Below are 21,317 nucleotides of genomic sequence, written 5' to 3'. Positions count from 1 at the left end.
AATATGCTAGACTCCAGCATCTTTTACTGAACCTCAGCGATTGTTGCTGTTGGCCAAATATTTTTGAGTGTTTATCTGCACATGCCTTCACACTTTGCCTTGGGCGAGTGCATGTTTAAGCTTGAGTGTTTTTGAACACCAAGTAATTCCAACCCCCCCATTCTCCCTCACACAAGGGAAACATGAAAACAGTAACTGAGGAGTAACTGCTAGTACTTCTCAACGACTTTATTGTCTATACTAAAAAGTTTAAACAGGCATTGAAATGTCCAATCAGTAACCAGTCACTTGTCTGTATGCTTTTTTTGACATGTTCTGCAGAGTGCTAATGGCATCATTGACTTTGTGGGTTATGGCCTTCTTCCTGCTCATGATTTTTTTCACATTTATTGAAATCTCTCACTGCAGTGTTGCCACAGCTTATCAGACAGTTCCAAAGGAAGGCAAAATATCATAAGTAGAGTATAATACCATAATAAGGAAATCTGAAATAGTTATGCTACCAACATTTTTTTCTTCTTCTTAATCATGTAGACTCCTGAGTGGCGCAACAGAAAAGTGTTTGCCCTATCGTCAGATAGCAAGCATGAACCCCAACAATGCAATGGCAAGAAAGCCAAACCTCTGGGTAAGAGGGATGCTATTTCTCTCTCTCCATTGTCAGTCACAGTGACAGTAGCTAATTTTAGGCATCTGTGAGCTCATGTATGTGGAAGAGAGCTGATAGTGCTTTGCACTGTGTTGTGCTGCCCTGTGACACAGGATGAGCAGCAGTTTGAACAAATGTGGTTGGCTGGCTTCACGTGTCTCAAAGAAAGCACATGTTGGCCTTCACCCTCATTGGTTGGTAGCTGTCATACAATGGGGCCTGGTGGCTGGGAATAAGCAGGAGACTAGACTGGGGAGAAAATGGGAAAAGTTATTTTTTGTTGTATATAGATTAATGAAACCCATACCTCTGTAGTAAAAATTATGATATAGAAAATTTATGTATTACATTGTGTCAGAAGAGTTTTTTTTTTATGTCAAAGCTGGCTTTTCCTCTGCAGGTAATTTTGTAAGTGGTGCTGTACTTCTTTTTTGTTTAATTTTTTTTTTAACAAGGACATTTACAGGATAAACCTTGATTATATGATTGTATATGGTATATAAAATCTGTATATAGGATAGCAGTTTTCTCATTTAACTCCTTGTGCTGTTTAAAAGACATCTATGAAGAATGAAAAAATATGTCTGTGTCCTATGATGTGTTTCATTTCCCCCATTGGGAAGAACAGGTGATTTTTTTTGGTTGTCAGTGTGAGGCAGGGTGTTATGTGATGGCAGATCCAGCATTCTACTGGTAAAAGCTATGCAATGGGTCTGTGTGAGCACGAATTTATTGGGATGCTCACAATATTGTGTGTTATGGTCGTTAGACTGGACTTTACTGTTACGGGTGTGAGGGAATGTAGTGGTGCAGTGAACAGATTACATTAGCTACACAGAATGACTTGTATAGCACTAAACATTAAGGCCCTGTCTGCTACAGAGTGTGCACAGTATGCTAGGCAGTATAAAGCACAGTGAGTGGCACTTTAATCCTGATACAGCCAGCACACCATCACATTCTATATTTAAACTTAAAAATAGAACATAACAATTTTGCTTTTGTCATTCTGTACCAGGCCCCTGAACCCAAGCAAAACTGTAAATCCTCTATTCTTTGCTGGAGGCAGTGTTTTTGCATAAGCAGTGGGAGAACAGTGCTCTCGCACAGCTGAGCACACACAGGTTGGCTGTGTTTCTGAAAATCCATTATAATAATTTCAAACAGGTGTACCATGGAAACATGTTCAAACCTTGTCTACTTTTCATGACAGTCTTAATGTTTTTATAGCAGCTATGAACAATGATAGTTCAGGGGTGAACAAATAATAAATTCATTAACTGTCCCATTGGGCAATTAAAAGCTCCAGTGTGCTCCCCAGTCCCATATTTTTATTGCCTGCAAACAGACTAGGCTATAGACCCCTGAGTGAGGCACGTAGCAGCCGTACGCCTCCTATTTGCAAAAACACAGCAGGAGCCTATGGTGATTTTTATAGCAAGTCAGATGTTGTTTTCTGAAATGTTATGCTGTTGGGCTATGAGATTTCAGAGGCTCATAATCTTAAATATTTGTTCTGCATACTATTTAATTAGACACCTTTCTAAGCCTATTGAAGATGGTTGTGGTTTCAGGCAATTAGGAGGGATAACGGGTTTGAGAGCTCCATCTTTGCAGTGCCCATTTCTTCTCAGCTACGTAGCTAACTATCATATCAGTATAGTTGTCATGCTAACTAAGAATTTAACAGGCTTAGCTTGCAAGTTAGCTAACTATATTGCTTTAACAAAACTATGTAAGTCACCTAAAATCTACATCAAGAAACTAGGTAGCCAATGCTAGATAGGTAGGTCATGTTCTTACTGATGAGTTGCCTGTAATGGACAGGTTTAGCTAGCTATTTTTGTTCAGGTAGCAAATGAGTTAATGGCATCTGGTTGGGTCGGCTTTCAGTGCCACAGCGTCCTCAGTGCTGCAATCATGAAAATCTTGAACATTTTAAGACAAGTTCTAAGCATCAAAAGACTTCTTTCTCTCTAGTGTAAACACTCAGTGTTTCTAAAAGATATGTATACATGTCTGGCCATTGCAGGCTAATCCACCGCTTAGGATCATTTAGCCACTGACAGGACGCTAAGGTAGAAGGATCTTCTAGGGTTACACCATTTCAAAGTTAGTTTAGCAAAATAGCACTCCCTATATTTTAGTGGTAATCCAAAATAAGTGGATAACATTGTAGCTAAAGTCAATCCAATTCATAAATAAAATTTTTGATAGTTTCCTCAGTCAGATTATAACCTTGTAGTGTCAAGTTGAGAGGCTACTCAGGTCTTTTTTTCCAACCAGGTTATGCGAGGATCCCTCTTGGTTTACAACCACCAAAGCAGTCAATGACATATGGCTAGTTAATGAAGTGTATTGATACAAACTAAAGGAAATGAATGAGTTTATGATCATTGTCCTTTTATAACAAAATTTCTAATGTAGCATGTCTTGTCTGCCCCACGACAGAAAGTCAGCAAATTTCAGATATGAGATGTGGTGTTCTATCCTCACATTGCCTCTAAAAGATATTGTTTGAGGTGACTCTGTATTGTAGTAGCCAGAGAGTTATATGAAAGCTTTATATCTGACTTTATTTAGCTTGATTTTGTCAGTGTTTCCACTTACCTAGGTGTTTCTTTCTTTAGAAAAGATCGTCTGTAAATAGGGCTTCGGGGTGTGTGTGTGTGTGTGTGTGTGTAAATCAGCAGGTGGTGGGATTCAAAAGCGTGTGCTCTAGTTACAGCATCGAGGTGTGTCGCACCACCACAAATGCGCATTAAGTTTGAACACACATACCAACTTTTGTTTTTTGAAACTCAATAATACAGTCTGGTCCATAAGAATTTGGACAGTGACACAATTTTTTATAATTTTGCCTTGTACACCACCACAATGGATTTGTGATTGAAGTGTAGAATTTCAGTTTTAATTCAAAGAGTTTAACAAATATATTGCATAAACTATTTAGGAATTACAGACATTTTTACATAGTCACTATGTAAAAGGCTTCCTATTTTTACAGGCTCAAAAGCAATTGGATAATTGACTGATAAGCAGTTTCATGGCCAGTTGTGGTCTGTTTCCTCATTATTTCATGACATATTAAGGTGATAAAAGATCTGGAGTTGATTCCATGTGTTGAATTAGCATTTGGTAGCTGTTCATGGGAACTCTCAATATGCGGTCCAAAGAGTGAAAGAGGAAATCATTAGGCTGGAAAAAAAAAACAAAAAACTGTTCTATCAGAGAGATAGCAGAAAGTTGGAAGTGCCAAATCAACAATTTGGTACATTCTTAAAAAGAAGAAATTCACTGGCGAGCTCAGCAACACCAAAAGGCCTGGAAGACCATGGAAGACAGCTAAAGTGGATAATCGCAGTATTCTTTCCTTGGTGAAAGAAAAACGCTTTCACAACATCTAGCCAAGTCAAGAACGCTCTGGAGGAGGTAGTTAAAGGTATCATTGTTAAGGTTTACAAACAAGTGTCACCTTCATGAGTGTAAATAGAGAGGGTTTACCAAAATTCTTTGGACAGATGAAACCTTGTACCAGATTTAGAATTGTTGATTTAGAATGATAGGAAGGAAAAGGAAGGGCTCATGATCCTAAGCATTCCACATCCTCTGTAGCAGGATGAATTCTGATGTGTATAAATTTATACTTTCTGCTAAGATTCAGTCAAATGCTGCAAAACTGATAAGACAGTGCTTCACAGTACAGATGTGTAATGACCCAAAACATACTGTGAAAGCAACCCTAGAGCTTCTTAAGGCGAAGAATTGGAATTTTCTTAAATGACCAAGTCAGTCACCTGACCTCAGCCCAATTGAGCATGCTTTTCACTTACTTAGGACAAAGCTGAAGGCAGAAAGACCCACAAACAAGCAGCAACTGAAGGTGGCTGCAGTAAAGGCCTGGGAAAGCATCTCAAGGAAGGAAACTCAACATTTGGTGATGCCCATGGGTTCCAGACTTCAGGAAGTCATTGACTGCTAAGGATTTGCATCCAAGTATTAAAAATAATCCTTATATTTATAATTATGCTAGCTTGTCCAATTATGTCTGAGCCTGTGAAAATGGAGGGACTATGTTTAAAAAAATAAAATAAATAAAAAATTTCCTTAATGGTTAATGCAGTATGTTTTGTTAAACCCCTTAATTAAAGCAGAAGGCAGTCACATCTTGACTGTTTTATTTCAAATCTATTGTAGCAGTGTACAGAGGCAAAATTACAAAAATTGTGTTACTGTACAAATACTTCTTGACTCTTGAACCTGCTAGCCCAGACAAAATCCAGGGTGCAGGGTGTCCGGGCTACTGATTAGTCCCCCCCCCAGTAGTTTAAGTGATGCTTAAGCATGTGTTTATCTGACTGAACTGTATACACTGCAACCACAGCTAAATGGCTTCTGGTTTACTGCCCCCTCACACCCTGTCCGGAGTGTAGCCCAGCTCTCACCGACACTTCCTCAGGAAACTGCAGAAAGAGGAAGTAGCCTTTTCTCACTACAATGACCACAAAGCTTTTCAGCAGGCAGACACTAATACTGACTCTAACAATCTACAATAGGGCATTTTAATATGCTAAGAAATGGAACTTTTCTGTGTTGCACATCATTTTTACTGCTTTCCCATACAACTGTTATGTTGCCAGGCTTTTAAAAACTGTCGTCATCCTTAGTGCTGGAGGATGGATATTCATCAAGTGTTTACATGGGTGCTATTAAGAAATATCTTGAATCACCTTCAGCTGATTTTTTTATTTTTTTATTTTTTATTTTTTTTTATTTAAAGGACTTGATGGCTAAGAAATTTTGGGAATTTGATGGCAGTGATCTATCCTCCTTTTTGCTCAGCCCAATTTAGCATCATCTAATTCTTGCAATACCAGCATAAAAGATATGTATGTTCAGTTTATCAAACTACTTTAAATTACAAATATGGAACATGGTTTATGTGCAGTGATCAAAGTAGGCAGTGATGTAGAATCTACATTGTAGTCTACTCTCTCTCTTCCCTTGCTGTCTTCTCCCAGGTCCTTTCTAAACACACTCTCCCTCTCTTCTTGGCCATGTGTCTTGGCTAGCACACAGTGCTGATTGTTTTCCTGATGGCTACGGATGTTCCAGCATTAGACTCAGAGTTTGAAATGAATTCTTGCCACATGACTGAAACAAGAAGACCCCCCACCCCAAAGCATTATGTGTGTCAAATGTTCCATTGGGTTCATGTAGTCATACTAAGAGCTGTGTGCAAGTTCAACTGAAAAGGCCAGATATAACAAAGTTTGTGGCGTCAGCTTGGATCACATCCAGATTTAACTCATTGAACTCTACCCATGTTTCAGCCAACACTTAGTTAAAGTAGATATTGGTTTGTTGTGTGTGTCTGGAATAGCCCTCCCTCCTCCTCTCTGTGTGCTTGTCCTAAACGTCCATGGGGAAGAGCTTTTATTTTAGGCTCTGTCCTCTTCAGGGAAGTGTTGACTTTCTGCTGGGCTTGTAGAAGACATGAGGCATGGATCATGTCAGTCTTTCTACTGGTCTCCTTCCAGCACAAATCTTTTGCCATTTTCCTAAACTCTCTATTTCCTCAGATACTCCATGTCTCCACCCCCATCTCTTTCCACCCCCATCTCTTTCATGCCTGACCCTCAGCCCCTGAGTTACTTCCTTCATGCCTTGCCTCCCCTTTCCCCATAGAGATGCATATCATTAACTGACTGTTCTGTTGATGGCTCTGTTGTGAGCTGTCAGTTGTGATCTCGAATTTTCTGTCATTCTCTTGTTCTCTTGCTCTCACTGGTATAAATAGAGGCGGTATAGTATTTCTCTTGCAGGGAGTTCTGGTCTTCACCAGTAAACAGGGCAGTCATCACTGACTTGTAGCTACATGTCCACTGCACATGATTGGAAGAACTCTACTGGTTCAAAGAAATATGCTTGTTCCATGCAGTTTCAAAGATATGCAGCAGTTAGCAAACAGGGTTTCGGCATCCAGGCACCCCCCCCAAAACATTTCTTTGCAAAAGTCATCAGTAAGGTTGCCTGCCCTGAGGTTTTTCTCTATAAATTTATATTAATTGCAGGGCTACAACACATAATCAAGTAATCAAACACTGATGGTAAAACTCTGTCAGTGACTCTTAGATTAGTTAACATGAACTGTCACTTCATTAATTGAGGGAAAGAGGGTAGAGGCTATCGAACCTGTAAAGAGAAGTTTTTTATGCTGCAACCTAATATATGTACATGCTGTAAATCGTATATACATTTAAAATGCATATTTTAAACTGAAGAACATTTTGTGCAAAGTGATAAACTACAGAGCAATACTCAGAATTTTCTTAAAACTCTTTTTACTCAGTGCAGTTAACATTTTAATAATAAGTTGAAATAGTGTAGTTGCAGTCCCAATAAAATACAAGATTCAAATATTCAGTGAGGCTTCATAATTACATATATGCAATGCATACAAAGCATTTCTGAATGAATTACATTACAAGCCACTTCTGAAACAAGCAGGCTTTGCTGTAGAAGGTTGCAGTCAATGTGTTGACTGTTTTTCTATAATTAGGTGGGCGGAAGTCATGGTTGCAAACTGACACAAATGAAGTGTCTGTTGTAAGACTGAATTTGTAATACAGCCTAGCCCACAGCTCTCTACCTTTCTCCACTGTAGCTCCTTTCTTTGGTGGTTCTGCAATGGAATGTATGGAATTCATTTTTATTAAAGTACTTGATTGTGATTTTGCAGTGTTTTTTTTAAATATGTGTCTCTTTTGCACAGCAGTATTCCTGCAAGTACTTTGATCAGCCAGATTGTAGCAGGTCCAACAGAGTTTTTGAGATGTAACATCCTTTTTTTAAGTGGAAAGTTCATTATGATCTTACACTGTATGGTAGATGTGAGCAAGCAAAGTGTGCCTATCCTTCTTTCCTTCTCATGATAACTCATTCCTTGATATTAGGAATTAACACTTGGTTCTGTTTGCATTCATAATCATACTAACAACCACACCATTTTGTTCTCCATAAAGTTCTCCGTTTTGCATTTCTCACCTCCTTTTACATTAATTTGAAACATACTACTGCCTCCTTCTGTTATATCCTAGGTACAACACAGTAAAGCCTTTAGTTGAGTTTTTTACTGTTCTTCTTAAGCAGCACTGTCTCAGAATACACACTGTTGTGGCTTATTAAATCTGTCTTTTACTTTCTTAAGTAATATACAAACTTCATTGATCTTCATGTTGTTAATGTCAATAGCACATTAATGTAATGTCAATATCACGTCACTAGCAGGAAAAGTATGAGCTAGACAGGATGTCCTGTGTACATTTATGGTGGTATTGTGTTTGATGTGGAGACTACAATATGGGAAATCAGCAGCATGCCTTATACTCTAGGCTTTACCTTTTTTTTGTCTTATCTCAACACAGTGTACTTCTAAAATCTGGCAGCCTAAAGGAAACACTGAACTCTACACTGTACTAAAAGTAACACTGCTCATATGGACTGTATAATTCAGACTTACTTTAGCTTGTTAGAAAAAGTTAATTATTATTCTTGCTGTTTGTCATTCTCATTTAACTTACAATGAAAGTATGGCCTTAATGCGATGTCCATATTTGAAAATTTCCTGCTCCGTCACTCATGATTGGGTGTGAGCTTTATCTGTATTCAGTCACTATGGAGACTTTGTTGAACCATATTATTATTAATCACCCCCTCAGGGCAGCAAAATAAAGGAAAGAAAGTATCTGAGAGAAGGAGTGAAACCAGTACCTCTCTAGGCTTTTTACCGCTGTTTAGTTTCAGCATGTTTATATTGACATCTATGTTAATAACCAAGGTATATGCCCCCATGTTGTTCTATGGCAAGGGTTAAACAAAGCTAGCCTTGGAGCATATGTATGTTATTATTCTTACATACCTACTGTCTAATATCTAAAAATATGTTTTTAAATGGTCTTTATTTTCCACAGAAGTAACTAGTTTGCCTGTAAAATTGCCTTTTTGCCTTTTTTCATTTTGAGTATATGAAAACCTGTTTAATATGTTGAAATTGTCTATTACCATGTTATATTAATTACTAAAAGGAAAAAAACATAAAAAGAAACAAGTATATAAGTTGACAGGTTTTGGTCAAGAATGGGTTAATGTCCCCTGGCTCACTGTCCCTCCCACTGCATTGCATTCTCTCTCATACACACACACACACACACACACACACACACACACACACACCATTCTCTTTTACACTCCTATTACTGGCTTTGACACACTTGCTAGAACACACAGGTGTGGATAAAAAGATTGGAATACTTTTGAGACATACTTGCACAAAGTAATGTGAGTACAATTATGGGCTCTTTTGAAGTTATAGTGGATGTTATTGTGATATAGCTCATATGTTTTCTCATTTGTGTGTATGACATGTCTCGCTTATTGGGCTGCTACTAGACAAGGTTACTAACAGTTCTCAGCTGTTGACTGCTTTTCAAGGAAAGAAAGACATAGCCCCTTCCTGATTACGATATTCCCCTTGAATAAACTTCTGTGTAGGAGATATTAACTATCACTAAGTCGTATATAACCTCTATTTTTAACTGCTATTTTGACCTCTCTAATAAAAGCTCAGCCTGTACTGCTGATCTAAACAGGCACTTTATCTGTGCTGTTTTATGAATAGCACAGTTTCAAAGTGCAACCCTGCCCTCAGCTTATTTGTACTTTCATGTGATGACTTGCTCTTACTCATCAGTAATATCTGCCACCACACCTCCAGATATGGCCTGGGATTTCATATCTGGTCCTTTGGTATTTGCACTCATAAACTTTGAGTAACAGTGGCGCAGGCTCAGATGTCTGAGGCCCAGGTTTAGCATATAGCTGTCAAATAAACCTTCACTGTTGCAGTCTTTACCCACCCGTGTTGTCAGTCTTTTGACAAGTGTGAATTTTTTTCTTCCCCCAGTATGGTATGTCAGAGCTAAAAGCTATTATTGACTACCAGTGGCAGGGTCGATGGTGGGACACATGGAAAAGGATGGAGTGAGACAAGCTTTGTTTCTCTCTTGCTCTCTCTCCCTTTCTCTCTCTCTCTCTTCCCCTCCCCTCTCCCTACCTTTCTCCTTCTGTCTGTCTTTCTCTCAGCATGACAGGCTGAAACATGCTATCAGTGTCACAGAATTCACAACTGTCCAGGTTTATGTCTCCCCTCCTATCGTCTGTTATATTCAGCACCTCTAACACAGTTGTTGCTTTGTTTTACACTATCTAGTCCAACCCTCTATACACACGTTATCAGCACTGCACATTTATTTACTGACTGATCAAATATTTCACAGGACAAACCAGGTTCTTTTTATGTGTTTTGCTGATGGGCACTTCTATTCTAAGGGTATTAGGCTATGTGACAATGACATTTAGCTCCATAGCACTAACATGCATACCAAAACTGGCATATTTACTTTCTCCCTGGTTTCCAGTATAATAAATTGCTATTTTGTTTAATGTAATAATGCAGTTACTCTTGATATTTTATTACATAACATAGAAAGGAAGTATGAGTTAACGTTGCATGTTATCCTATATGTAAGCTAGTTTGAATATATCATGATGTTTCACTTTCTAAACACCTTCTACTAAAATTGTTGAAGTTACATAATTATGCCATAAGCTGACGCAAATAAGATATTTCTGCTTAAAGGTAGAACATTTTTAGATGTCTGGCAGACTTGATTAGAAAGAGTTTATTCATAGGTAAAGTATTTTGAAGGATGCATCTCCTATATCTAGAGATTATATGGTGACTGCAGTATCTTGTATGCTGTCCCAAATCTATCCTTTGTGATGCGTGTTTTTATTTCTAAGTGGTCTGCCACATTGTAAAGTTGAAATGTAGTGCATTGTCACTTGCAGACAGGCTTGCTTTTTTTGTTGCAGACAACAAAAAAGCAGCATACAATAGTTCTCTTAGACAGGAGTTTATTACAGGTGGTTTGTGGTAATAACAGTGCTTTGCATAAGGATTCACTTTTCCCCATTTGTAGTTTTACAACCTGGACTTAATTGTGATAAGTATTCATCCCATTTTGTGAAACTCCTAAATTAGTTTGTCATCAGAAGTCACATAATTAGTTGACTGTGTGTAATTAATGTAAAAATGTTTTAGTTTGTTAAAGAATATACCCAAGCATACAGCATAATAAATAGCAAATAGCTATCAAAACGTGTCCAGAAAAGGTCTAGAAAAACTTTTAAGCTTTGGTTATAATAAAAGTCCCAAACACTTTAGGCCCTGCAGAGATCCATTAAATCATTATTAAAAATAGAAATAGTATGACACAACAACTTTAACTGTTTGATTAAAATTGAGCAGATTAGATCAGAAAGCCTCAAACTTAAAGCTTAATAATAGGAGAAGAATAAAAACTGCGTTTTGTTTGCTCCCAGGTACATTTTCCATGAGTACTGTACTTTTACTACGTCATTATACACTACTAGCTCACATGACAACTCATTTTAATTAAAAAAAAAAAATCATATAAAACACTTTTACATGCCAAATAATGGGTGTGGGATGTCATGTACAGTTGATGTGCTTTTACTTACAGTCGATTTAGCAGCATGAGTAAAGAGAGTTAGGCTGGTTGGAAAGAGGCATGCTGACACTGGAGCTATTGAGAGAGACATAAACTCGACAGGAGAGAGAGAAATAACACGTTGTTTCCATTTAATTGTTTTATGCTCTGTTCATCTGCTTGTGGTTATTTTAAGCACTGGTCATAAGGATTGATTTCATGTTTTTAAATAGGCTGTTTTCTAAAATGTTCTAAAATGTTATGTTTCTTATCTGGATTTGGCCACAACTACACCTCTCCATCCCAATATAGTTATGAAGACAGGAATGTCATTTAACTGTGATTAGTATGGATTTATGTGAGAGTGAGTCAGATGAAAAATTGTAATATTTTTTTTAAATTTTGCTTTGTTTATTGCAAACAGCTGTCACAGAACTGTACAAAATATAATTTTTCTACATAATCTCCACTTTGTTCAATGCAAGTGTTCTAGCGCTTATTGAGTGTCCGGATTCCTCTAGAAAATATTTGATTCAATTCTAAATGCACTTTTAAGGTTTTCATTTGTGTCATCCTAGTTTTTGGATTTTAATTTTAACGTCAAAGTTATTTATGCATAAGTCAAGAGGTGTGAAAATTGAGCTGATAAAGGAATACTGACTACTGAACAAAATATTTTATTATTTTTTAATTTTTTAATTATTTTTTAATTAAATAATAAGCTTAATTATCAATTAGAGCTGAAGAGTCAGTGGAACTATGTATAAGCTTATCAGTATGTAGTGTTTTCTCTTTTTCCCCCACCTGTATCAGACTCCTGTACTTTGATTGAAGTTGTTTACATCATGTTGGAAAAACATGAGAATTTTTCTAACACACTGCTTGTTATTTTTGTCCTGTTTTCATTCTGCTAAATACCTTGTTCTCAACAGTTGGTGAATTAAATTTCGCTCAACTGTTGTATTCTGTGTTTTATTCTGTTTTGCCTATTCTTGTAAATGTTTGTTCAATTTTTCTGAAAGAAATAATTTCTTCTCCTATATGAGAATATTTTTTTAAAAATGTGACAATACTGAGCTCAGGTGACTGTGTAGAGCTTTTCATGTTTCCTTGTGTCCATGTGCATTTTCTCTGGGCTCCCCAATTTCCTCACACTTCCCGAAAACATTGTTATGCTAAAATCTGCAAGGTGTGAATGAGTATGCAGGCTCTGGATTTACTGTGACCCATGATAAATGCAGTTACTGAAGATGAATGAATGAGTTTATAGGTTTTACCATATAAAACTACACAGTGTAAGATTTTGGAATTTTGTTCTTCTCTGGTAGAAAAATACTATTGTGAACCTTGTTCTGAACCAAGAACATTGTGTAATTAATGTGGTGTGTCCTCCTCCACTGTGGGGATTAATGTAAAGGCTGCAAGCGGCAAGTAACATAAAGAGAATTTAGTGTCTGCGTCCCAAACCACCTTCTGTGCTCCAAATAAGATGAGTAACGGCTTAGACACTGACAATGATATAATATCTATATGTGTTTGTTGAAAGATACTTCCATTCTAAGGGAATTAGGTTATGTGACAAGAACATTTGGCTTCACAGCACTAACGCACATATCACCACTGGCATACTGACTTTCTCTCTGGTTTATATGTCTGGTATAATAATTTGCTATTTTGTTTCAGGTAATAATGCAGTTTCTCTTGGTATTTCATTAGATAACATACAAAGCAAGTATGAGTTAAGTTAAATGAATCCTTGCAGTACCGTTGTCCCAGTTAATTGTTCTGCAATGCCTGTAAACACACAAAAGAATTCCTCACTGCAGGGATAATTCTGAAAGCTGAGAAGCATGTAATACATATTAAAAGAAAGAAAAGTGGCATGGCCTCAAGTGCGGTCCTAAAAAATCCTAATAGTATGCATTCTTATAGTGTTGTGCATCAACCAGCTAGGCAAGCACTGATTGGTTGAGATGGGGAGGTGTGTCCAGTTGCGTACCCAGAAACGTAATGACAGCGCATTGTGACCCTTCTTCACTGTGTTTTATTGAGGATTTCAGAGTAATATTGTCACAAATACATTCATGTTTAAACAATATAAAAAACTGTAAATAATATAATTTTTCCTTTATAACATCCAGTACTTTCTATCTTTCATAGGCTAGGATGTCATCCACTGCCTTTCCTTAATGGGCTCTATAGAAATGTATCTACTTGATTCATTATATAAGGTCGGCCATTCAAACAGTTCAATGTGGCAGCAGATAGCATTGCCAACTCGCAGCTCCCCCGGTTAGTTACCCTGAGCTCTGGTTACTGTCTGTGCAGAGTTTCTGTGCATGTTCTCCCCATTTCTGCGTATGTTTTCTTCAGGTTCTGTGGTTTCCTCCCACCTCCCAAAAACACGCCAGTGGATTGGCTAAGATAAATTGACCCTAGGAGTGGTTGTACATTTGTGTTTGTATGTGGTGCCCTGCGATGAACTGGCCCCATCCAGGGTGTAGTGCCACCTTACACTCAGTGTTGAACTATGTTTATGCATGAATTAGCATGCCCTTGGCTGTCCATTGCTGAAACCTGCATCTGTACACTGTGTGCTAATGTTCTGTGGTTTCAGTTACAGTGACTTTTCACAATTTGTGTTTTCATTTAAATTTAGCAAATGATCAGATTCAAAAATCTTTTTTCATGCAGACGCGTTGCTGGCGGACCTGGAGTCATCCACTGCTCATATCTCAAAGTGTCCAGTGTTTCTCCCAGACGAGACACCCTACTCTTTTCCCAGTAGTGGAAGCCTGCTCCAGGATGACACTTCCCCTCCTCCCGTGCCCCCTCCTCCATCTTCAGAGGCTTTGAACGGGTCACTTCAAAAACAGGCTGACTCCCAACACTCCTCACAACAGGTTAGGTGTATAGAAAGAAAACATGAATGTATTTGCTCACCACCTGTTTTATTAAACACCCAGAATGGGGGTACTGGTTGCAAAATACATAGCTGTATTTAGCTCTCCAGGGTAACCAACTTTCGTCCATCCCCCAAGAAAGTGCTTTACAAATTTGCCAGCACCCCTTACATTATAACATGAAAATGTTTTTGTTAGCGCTCTAGAGTAGCGCAATAGAAAAGCGTTCATCCTGTTATGAGATTGCAATGCCACACCCATCCATGGCCAGGCATCCAAGAGCGCATAATTGGAGTGTTGATTACAGTGGCACTGTACGATCATGAGTGCCAGTATGCTTATGTATACAGAATAAGGCAGTTACCACTTTCGTCAGTGTACTTGGCTGCCCTGTGTGATATATCATGATCAGTAGTTCGAAAAGATGCAGTGGCGGAATTGCACGTGTCTTGCAGGAAGCGTGTGTTAGCCCTCACCTTCAATTCAGGATGTAAAACGTCTGTCAGGATGTAAAACTTTCTGTTAAGAAATAAGGCTCAGGAATGCATAGTCTTGGCATGTCTTTCACCACTGAGGGCAGAGCTACCTTCCTCAGAGGTAGAACTAGTCTTTCAATTAATGAAAGTTTTGTGTAACTAGTCTCCACTGAACTGTTTTCTTTTATGAACAATTTAATTTCATAGTCTAAATCAGGGGTCTTCAATCTTATCCACAAAGCTTGTTTGGCTGGAATGGAAGCCTGCAGGCACACCAGCCCTTTGTGGATAAGATTGAAGATCCCTGGTCTAAACGGTCTAAATTAGATAAAAACCTGTCTTTCTTCTGTTTGTACACAAGTATCTTTTTTGCATTACTGCCCTCATACCTTTCACATATTTTGTGGAAATGAGAAAATGCTCCATCAGTCTTCAAGACCATACATGCAGAGGCATGAAGCATACCTCTTAATTCTTTATCTTAGCACTTTTTCAAAATCACTCAGTTAAATGAGTGCTTACATTTGTAGAATAACAGAAAGCACAACAAAAGTTTAAAACCCATTTATCACAGATTTCTGCAGCATAATATGCCTTCTGTTGACCATCTAGAGAATCATTCTACGAGACTCTAAATTTTGATCATCACCACCAATGATACTATTAAGTTTAGCATATTAATATTATGTTAGACTTTCACAGTGCTATTAAAGATCATTAATTACATGACTTCTGGTTTGGCATGTTCAAGATTAAGGTACAGTCTTTTGAGTATATAGGCTCAACATTTATTTTGATTCAGTTGAAGTGAATTTTTCCTTGTCCTCTTCTCAGTCTCTTGGCTCAGCACAAAAAAGTACATTGTCTCGAGACAGCAGTAGTCCCCCACTACCTCATACAGAAGAGGACCACGTCTACAGGTCAGTTACATGACCACAGAAACTGTATTATCAGTTTCTATACAGTGCTGAAGCTTCATCTTCTCCAACTGTTATTCTAGTTTCCCCAACAAGCAAAAGACACCATCAGACTCCTCAGCAGCAGCCATGAGCTCAGCACTGGGCAGCAATTTGTCTGAGCTGGACCGCCTGCTACTGGAACTCAATGCTGTTCAGCAGAACACACCATCTTATACCAGTACAGGTACCTACACCCATACATGTACCACACCACAGTACCCGGAATCACACAGATGCAAAGATAAATCTCACCAAAGCCTAAGATTAGCTTGCTTTTTTCTCTGGTATGTTGTTGTACATATTGTCTTAGAATAATGTTCTCACAAACACAAACATGCTAATGATGATGCATTGTAATTTGTTGATCTGTAGAAGATGCAGCTCCCCCACTTCCTCCCTCCAGTTCTGCACGCTATATCCAGGAAAATGGAGCCCACTCAGGCATTACTCCTGCTGCCAAGGAAAAACCCCAGAGAAATGGAACCAAAGGGCCAGAAGAAGGACGTCCCACTGTGGAGAGCCTACTGAATGAACTGGAGAGCTCTATACCGGCCCCAATGTAAGATCCTGCCAGTCTTATGCTTCTGTATTTTATGAATACTGAAATATGACTATAATTGCTGATTAATGTTAACATATAACTTGTGTAAACAGGCCTACCCCCTCTGGACTTCAAACAGAGGGGCACTTGGATGTACCCTCTGAGCAACAGGGTCGAATGTCAGCCACCTCAGCCACACGAGAGCTGGATGAACTCATGGCCTGCTTATCTGATTTCAAGGTGCAGAGCAATGTGAGTGCATATTTGTGTGCCCTAAAAATTACATGTGACACTACTGAACTGTATGCAGGTTCCTTTGTGTAAGGGCAGGGTATTAAATGTGTACGGAAGAAAATTCCTTGCAGTTCCTATTTTCAAGACAGCCACCCCTTTGACAAAGGTCAAATACTCCTAGCTCAGATGATTTACTTTTATTTGTCAGCTAGTCTGTTCAACCACGTTCCAGGCTGTTTTTAAATTTCTTTTACATTCTTTTTTAATTTGTCTTTTTTTCTTTCCTGCTTTCTTTCCTCCCTATTTTTATCCTCCAGCCAAGCTCTTTGGGCTCCCTGAACTCTGAGCCACTATTTGATCAGTCCAACAGCTTCTCTAACGTTGCAGAAATTCATTCTTCTTCTGCCATGATAGTCCCTACTGCAGTTTCCCCAGCACCAAATCTCCCTTCTAAATCAAACTGCTACACTCCACTGCCCTCCCCTCCAGTTCCCTTAGAGTTACACATAGTGGAAGATTCCAATGACACTGTTCTGCGGTCCAGTGCTCTAAAACCTGCCCCTTCTCCCCTCCACTCTACCACTTCCGTTTCAGCCCTTTCCAGTCCTCCATTCTCCCCTTCAAATCCACATCCAGACCCGGTTATCAATGATTCTGTCTCAATGCTGAGCACTGAGCTGGAGTCGCTTGTGGGTTTGTCCCAGACCATCACTACTACCACCACCACTAAAGTGTCTACCATCAGCCATGGCAATCAACAGCATCTCCCTGCCAATCCTCAGAGTCTACTTTCCAGCAGCACGACTAAATCAACTCTAGTGTTTTCTGTGCCTGTTGCTAAATTTCAAAGCCCAGTGAGTCAACCTGGAAATGCGAAGACCTCACATAAAGACAATTCTTTAATAATTCAAGCTTCTAATGATGTCTGTCTTGAGACCAGTCCAGAGCTTAAATCTGCTGCTACATCTCCCATCTCTACATCTGTACCTGTTAGTGAATCACCCATCGTACATTCCCCATCACCTCCTAAACCTGCTTCTCCTTACATCACCACAACTCCCATCTCTTCTGTAGCAGTGCCAAAGACCTCAAGTCTTTCAGCAGTGCTGCCTGAGCCAGTTGCTGTTACCACAAAACCACTTTCCCCTATGAGGCCTGAGGCTCCAGCTCTGGAGCCTTCTCTTGATGATGCTTTGGATAATCTCCTCACCATGAACTTCAGCAAGCCTGAGGCTGAGTCCCAAAATGTGGCTACATCAGTTTGTAAGATGAATTCAACAGAACACCCAGAAGTGTTTGAGGGGACGCTTGTTGCAGTGGACCGTATGGTGGTGCAGCCGGACATGCACACAGAGAGTGATGCAGGAGATGGGCTTCTTGAGGACCAGTCTGACTGCAGGAGTGAACTTCTGGACTGGGCTGACATGGAGCTGAAACTGTCATACGATGGAGCCGATGGCTCCATGACTCCCATGACAGAGGCTAGCTGGATGGATGACTCCCTTACACCTTCCTCCTGCCCTGGAACACCAGAAGCTCAGATGGACCTGCCCACATTACATCCTGTTAGCACCATGGATAGGATTTCAGCATCTGGACATGTATGGAAGAAATGTTTCAGTACAGCCATGGAAAATAGTTTCATAGATTGTTACTGTTAATTAAAGGCTGTGTGCCAGTGCACTGTGTTTCAAGGTCTGGAGTGCTGGCATGTGAATGAAGCATGACGAACATTAGCATGAGTATCACGGCTCTATCTAGCATTAGTACCCAATAGTTTCATGCTCTGCATTCAGCATTATGAAAATAATCCTAGTTTAACATAATTGTACCATACAATTATTGGCCTAACTACAGAATTATCAGCCTAAAGCTTTTGCTGTGTGTTTTTGTGGTGATAACAGTTGCCTGAAGTTGCCTGAAGGTCCTCTCTCATCCACAACAGCATCTAATCTCAAGTGGGTGAACCCAGTTCTGTTGACCACTGACTGTTGCATGTTTTGTCATTTGAGTATGAATCATCTGACAGGGTCTCTACCCCTGGCTCAGATCAAGTCCGTGATCAGACGTACCAAGGAGACACACAACGTCCATCCCATGTACCGGGATGGCATTATTCGCAGGAAGATGGGCCCAGTAATCTTCCACAAAAGCAACTCTCAGGATCGCCTGATAGAAGAGCTCCAAGGCAAGCTGGGAATTGCTCGCAAGGAACGCCCCAAGAAACAACCAGATGATTGGCTGACCGAGGGGGTCATTGTCATGTCGAATCCTAAACGCGTGCGAGATGACCACAGCAGGGAGGTGGATAAGGTAGATGTCCGAAACGACGGGCCATTCAGAGTACACACATTTTCATACTTTTTGAATACTCTACATTGACCTCTCTATTGACCTGTCACTGCTTTTTCATCAGTCTTTCTCTATTGACCTTCTGTCTTTTCCCTCCTGTATTCTTTCTTTGTCTGTCTCTATTTAGATTATTATTCCCCCTGAGTCTCCTATTCCTCAGAGAAAAGTGATACCAGCTCCCCAGTCCAGCACCCCAGCCCCTCGCCTTCCACCCCAAGCCATGCAACCAAAGCCCAGGCCTACAGTAAAAGCTGTACCAGTTCCACCTCCCCCTCCTCCCACCCACTCTCCACCTATTTCTGCCCCCACTCAACTTTGTAGGGAATCCACACCTCCTCCCCAACTCCCTGTACAATGTGATCCTCCTCCAGTCCCAGTAAAGGTCCCTACTTCTGAGCCAGTAGAGCCTCTTCCACTCCCGGCAAAGCCTGCACCAACTCCACCTCAGTCACCCCTACCTGTCCCTGATATCCCTCCCAAAGTGCTGGTGTCTGTGGGCTGTCAGACGGAGTACGATCCTTTCTTCCCTCCGATGCAGGTGCAGGCATGGAGCTCCCACTACAAGGACGTGGGAAGTGGGGGTGCTGAGGGTGCACCCCCAACTTTCAGTATTCCTTTAACTGAAAATAGAGCTGCAACTGTTAAAAAAATAATAGATAAACACAAAGAAACAGGCTAAACACAATATAAGATTTAGTATTTTGAGTAGTTTTTGAGTTCGTATGTCAGATATACTGCTTATTCCTCATATACTGCAGTGATTTGCCATCAGTGACGATTTTTCAATAATTTATGAACAATACATGTGGGTGGGTTTTTTTTTTTTTTTTTTAAATTGTTTATAGTTATATTTAATGTCAGGATTGTCTCTGACATTCAAATCTTCAGGACAGAGGAGTTTGCACTTTTCGGGTTTCTCTCTAACAATGACGGGGGGGGGGGGGGAGAGAGGCTATTGAGGGCACAGTTGTACATAGCTGCTATAATGTAAGTGATAACAAAATAATGCCAGTGTTGGGAATCTTACTAACCTTAACATACGAACGATAAACCTAACAGAAAGCAATTATAGTTCAATCATAAATATTCAGATCTGTGCTGTTATAGAAGATTAAACAGCACCTGATTTGAGAAGTCAACTGCACTGTGGTAAAATTATTGAAATGAACCCAGAATATCTGTTAAAAGAAAATTATTTGACTATCATTCGGGTGTGACATCATAGCTCACACCACATGTATGCTGCTTAAAACAGCACTCCATTGTACTTCCCTTGTCCCTGCTGTTCTCATGAAGGCAGAGGTCAGCTTCTCTGTTTTGTATAAGCTCTGACATGTACCAGTAGTTGCTAGACTTTCATTTTTCATTTTATTCTTGTACTATATAAATGCAGCCATTTTACCACCAAGGGCTGGGGAAAGATGTGCGAGGATGACCAGCTTAAAACAGACTTCAGTCTTCCAGTGTGTGGTGCTATAGATTGATTTGTGGAAATGTGCATCCTAGGGAGCAGTTAATTGAAAGCGTATTTAATATGTACCCAGCTGCAGGATGAGTTATAGATTATTTTGACTATTTCCTGTAAAAACTAATTTAAAAATGGCAAATTTATAATTAAAAAAAATGTCAAAAATGTGTATACACTGGTATATGGTTGTCCACATTTCAGATGCATATAAAAGATCAGCTACACGAGTTTTGAGTTTCTGGGCAATTTAAAAATGTGTGCTGGTCTGGGAAAACCCATCACATGTTGCTGTGGCTGAATTCTGGCAAACAGGCAAAAATAGTTAAAAAAAAAAAAAATCTCGTTTTGGCTAAAATTACTTTTTTCCCCTGCCAATAACTTGATAATTTGACACCTCTACTTATCTCACCACAGAGATGTGGAATTGTTTGTATTTACTTTAATAACCTTGTAGTGGTCTGCCATGAGATCATGTACGGTAAGAAGTCAGTTTAACAAACGCAGCAGTCAGATTTTGATCAAATTGTTGGATAGCTAGAGAAAAACACTTTTACCTGGATGAAAATGTTTTAAAATCTTTGGATGACCCAACAAAATAATTCAACAAAATTCACTGAATTAATGATGTAAATATAATGATTTCTCATAATCTATAAATATTTTCCCTTTTTATATGAAATAAGGGATATTATTATTACACATGTAATAAATGCTGAATGGCCAGACTTCTGAATAGCCAGAATAGTTTGTCAGCTCTGAATAAAGGCTGGTATAAAGAAAGATATCGTTTTCATGGTCATTATTATAAATTGTATATCTTATTTATTACATATTTAATAAATAGCAGTTGCTTTTACGCAGTCAGCGTGATGGTGTCTTTTACTAGAATTGGACTGGAATCATTAAATGCAATTTTATCGCTTTTCATTTTTGGGGGTAACCAGACTTTAAAATGCTATAACTTTGCATGTGGTTAAGATACATGCAAAAGAGATATTTCTATTCAAGAAAGCATGTAATTGTGAATGTCAGAATTTCACCTTGTGAATGGTTTTCCCAGGCTACCACACACACAGATTCATTACAGGTCTGTAATGGCTTACTGACATTGCTGAAGCAATAGGGAAGCATTAAAGAAGGTTCATATATAGAGATAAATCT

General features: G+C 39.2%; 1 protein-coding gene across 10 annotated transcripts in view; it reads left to right on the top strand.

The window, feature by feature from the left end:
- The window catches only part of pxnb (paxillin b), a 34,714-nt gene that overhangs the window by 10,131 nt on the left and 3,266 nt on the right, over positions 1-21,317 (top strand). The window contains exons 3-10 of one of the 10 annotated variants that reach the window (XM_026910740.3): positions 13,918-14,126; positions 15,437-15,522; positions 15,603-15,745; positions 15,934-16,120; positions 16,216-16,342; positions 16,654-17,937; positions 18,386-18,649; positions 18,816-19,226. In XM_026910740.3, the coding sequence (XP_026766541.1) occupies positions 13,918-14,126; positions 15,437-15,522; positions 15,603-15,745; positions 15,934-16,120; positions 16,216-16,342; positions 16,654-17,937; positions 18,386-18,649; positions 18,816-19,226 (2,711 nt within the window). The other 9 variants (XM_026910739.3, XM_026910743.3, XM_053236092.1 and 6 more) reach the window with 9 other exon arrangements.

The sequence above is a fragment of the Pangasianodon hypophthalmus genome, chromosome 8, assembly GCF_027358585.1.
Source record: "Pangasianodon hypophthalmus isolate fPanHyp1 chromosome 8, fPanHyp1.pri, whole genome shotgun sequence".
Lineage (NCBI taxonomy): Eukaryota > Metazoa > Chordata > Actinopteri > Siluriformes > Pangasiidae > Pangasianodon > Pangasianodon hypophthalmus.
The sequence above is the reverse complement of the archived record's forward strand: the minus strand, read 5'-3'. Positions and strand labels throughout refer to the sequence as shown.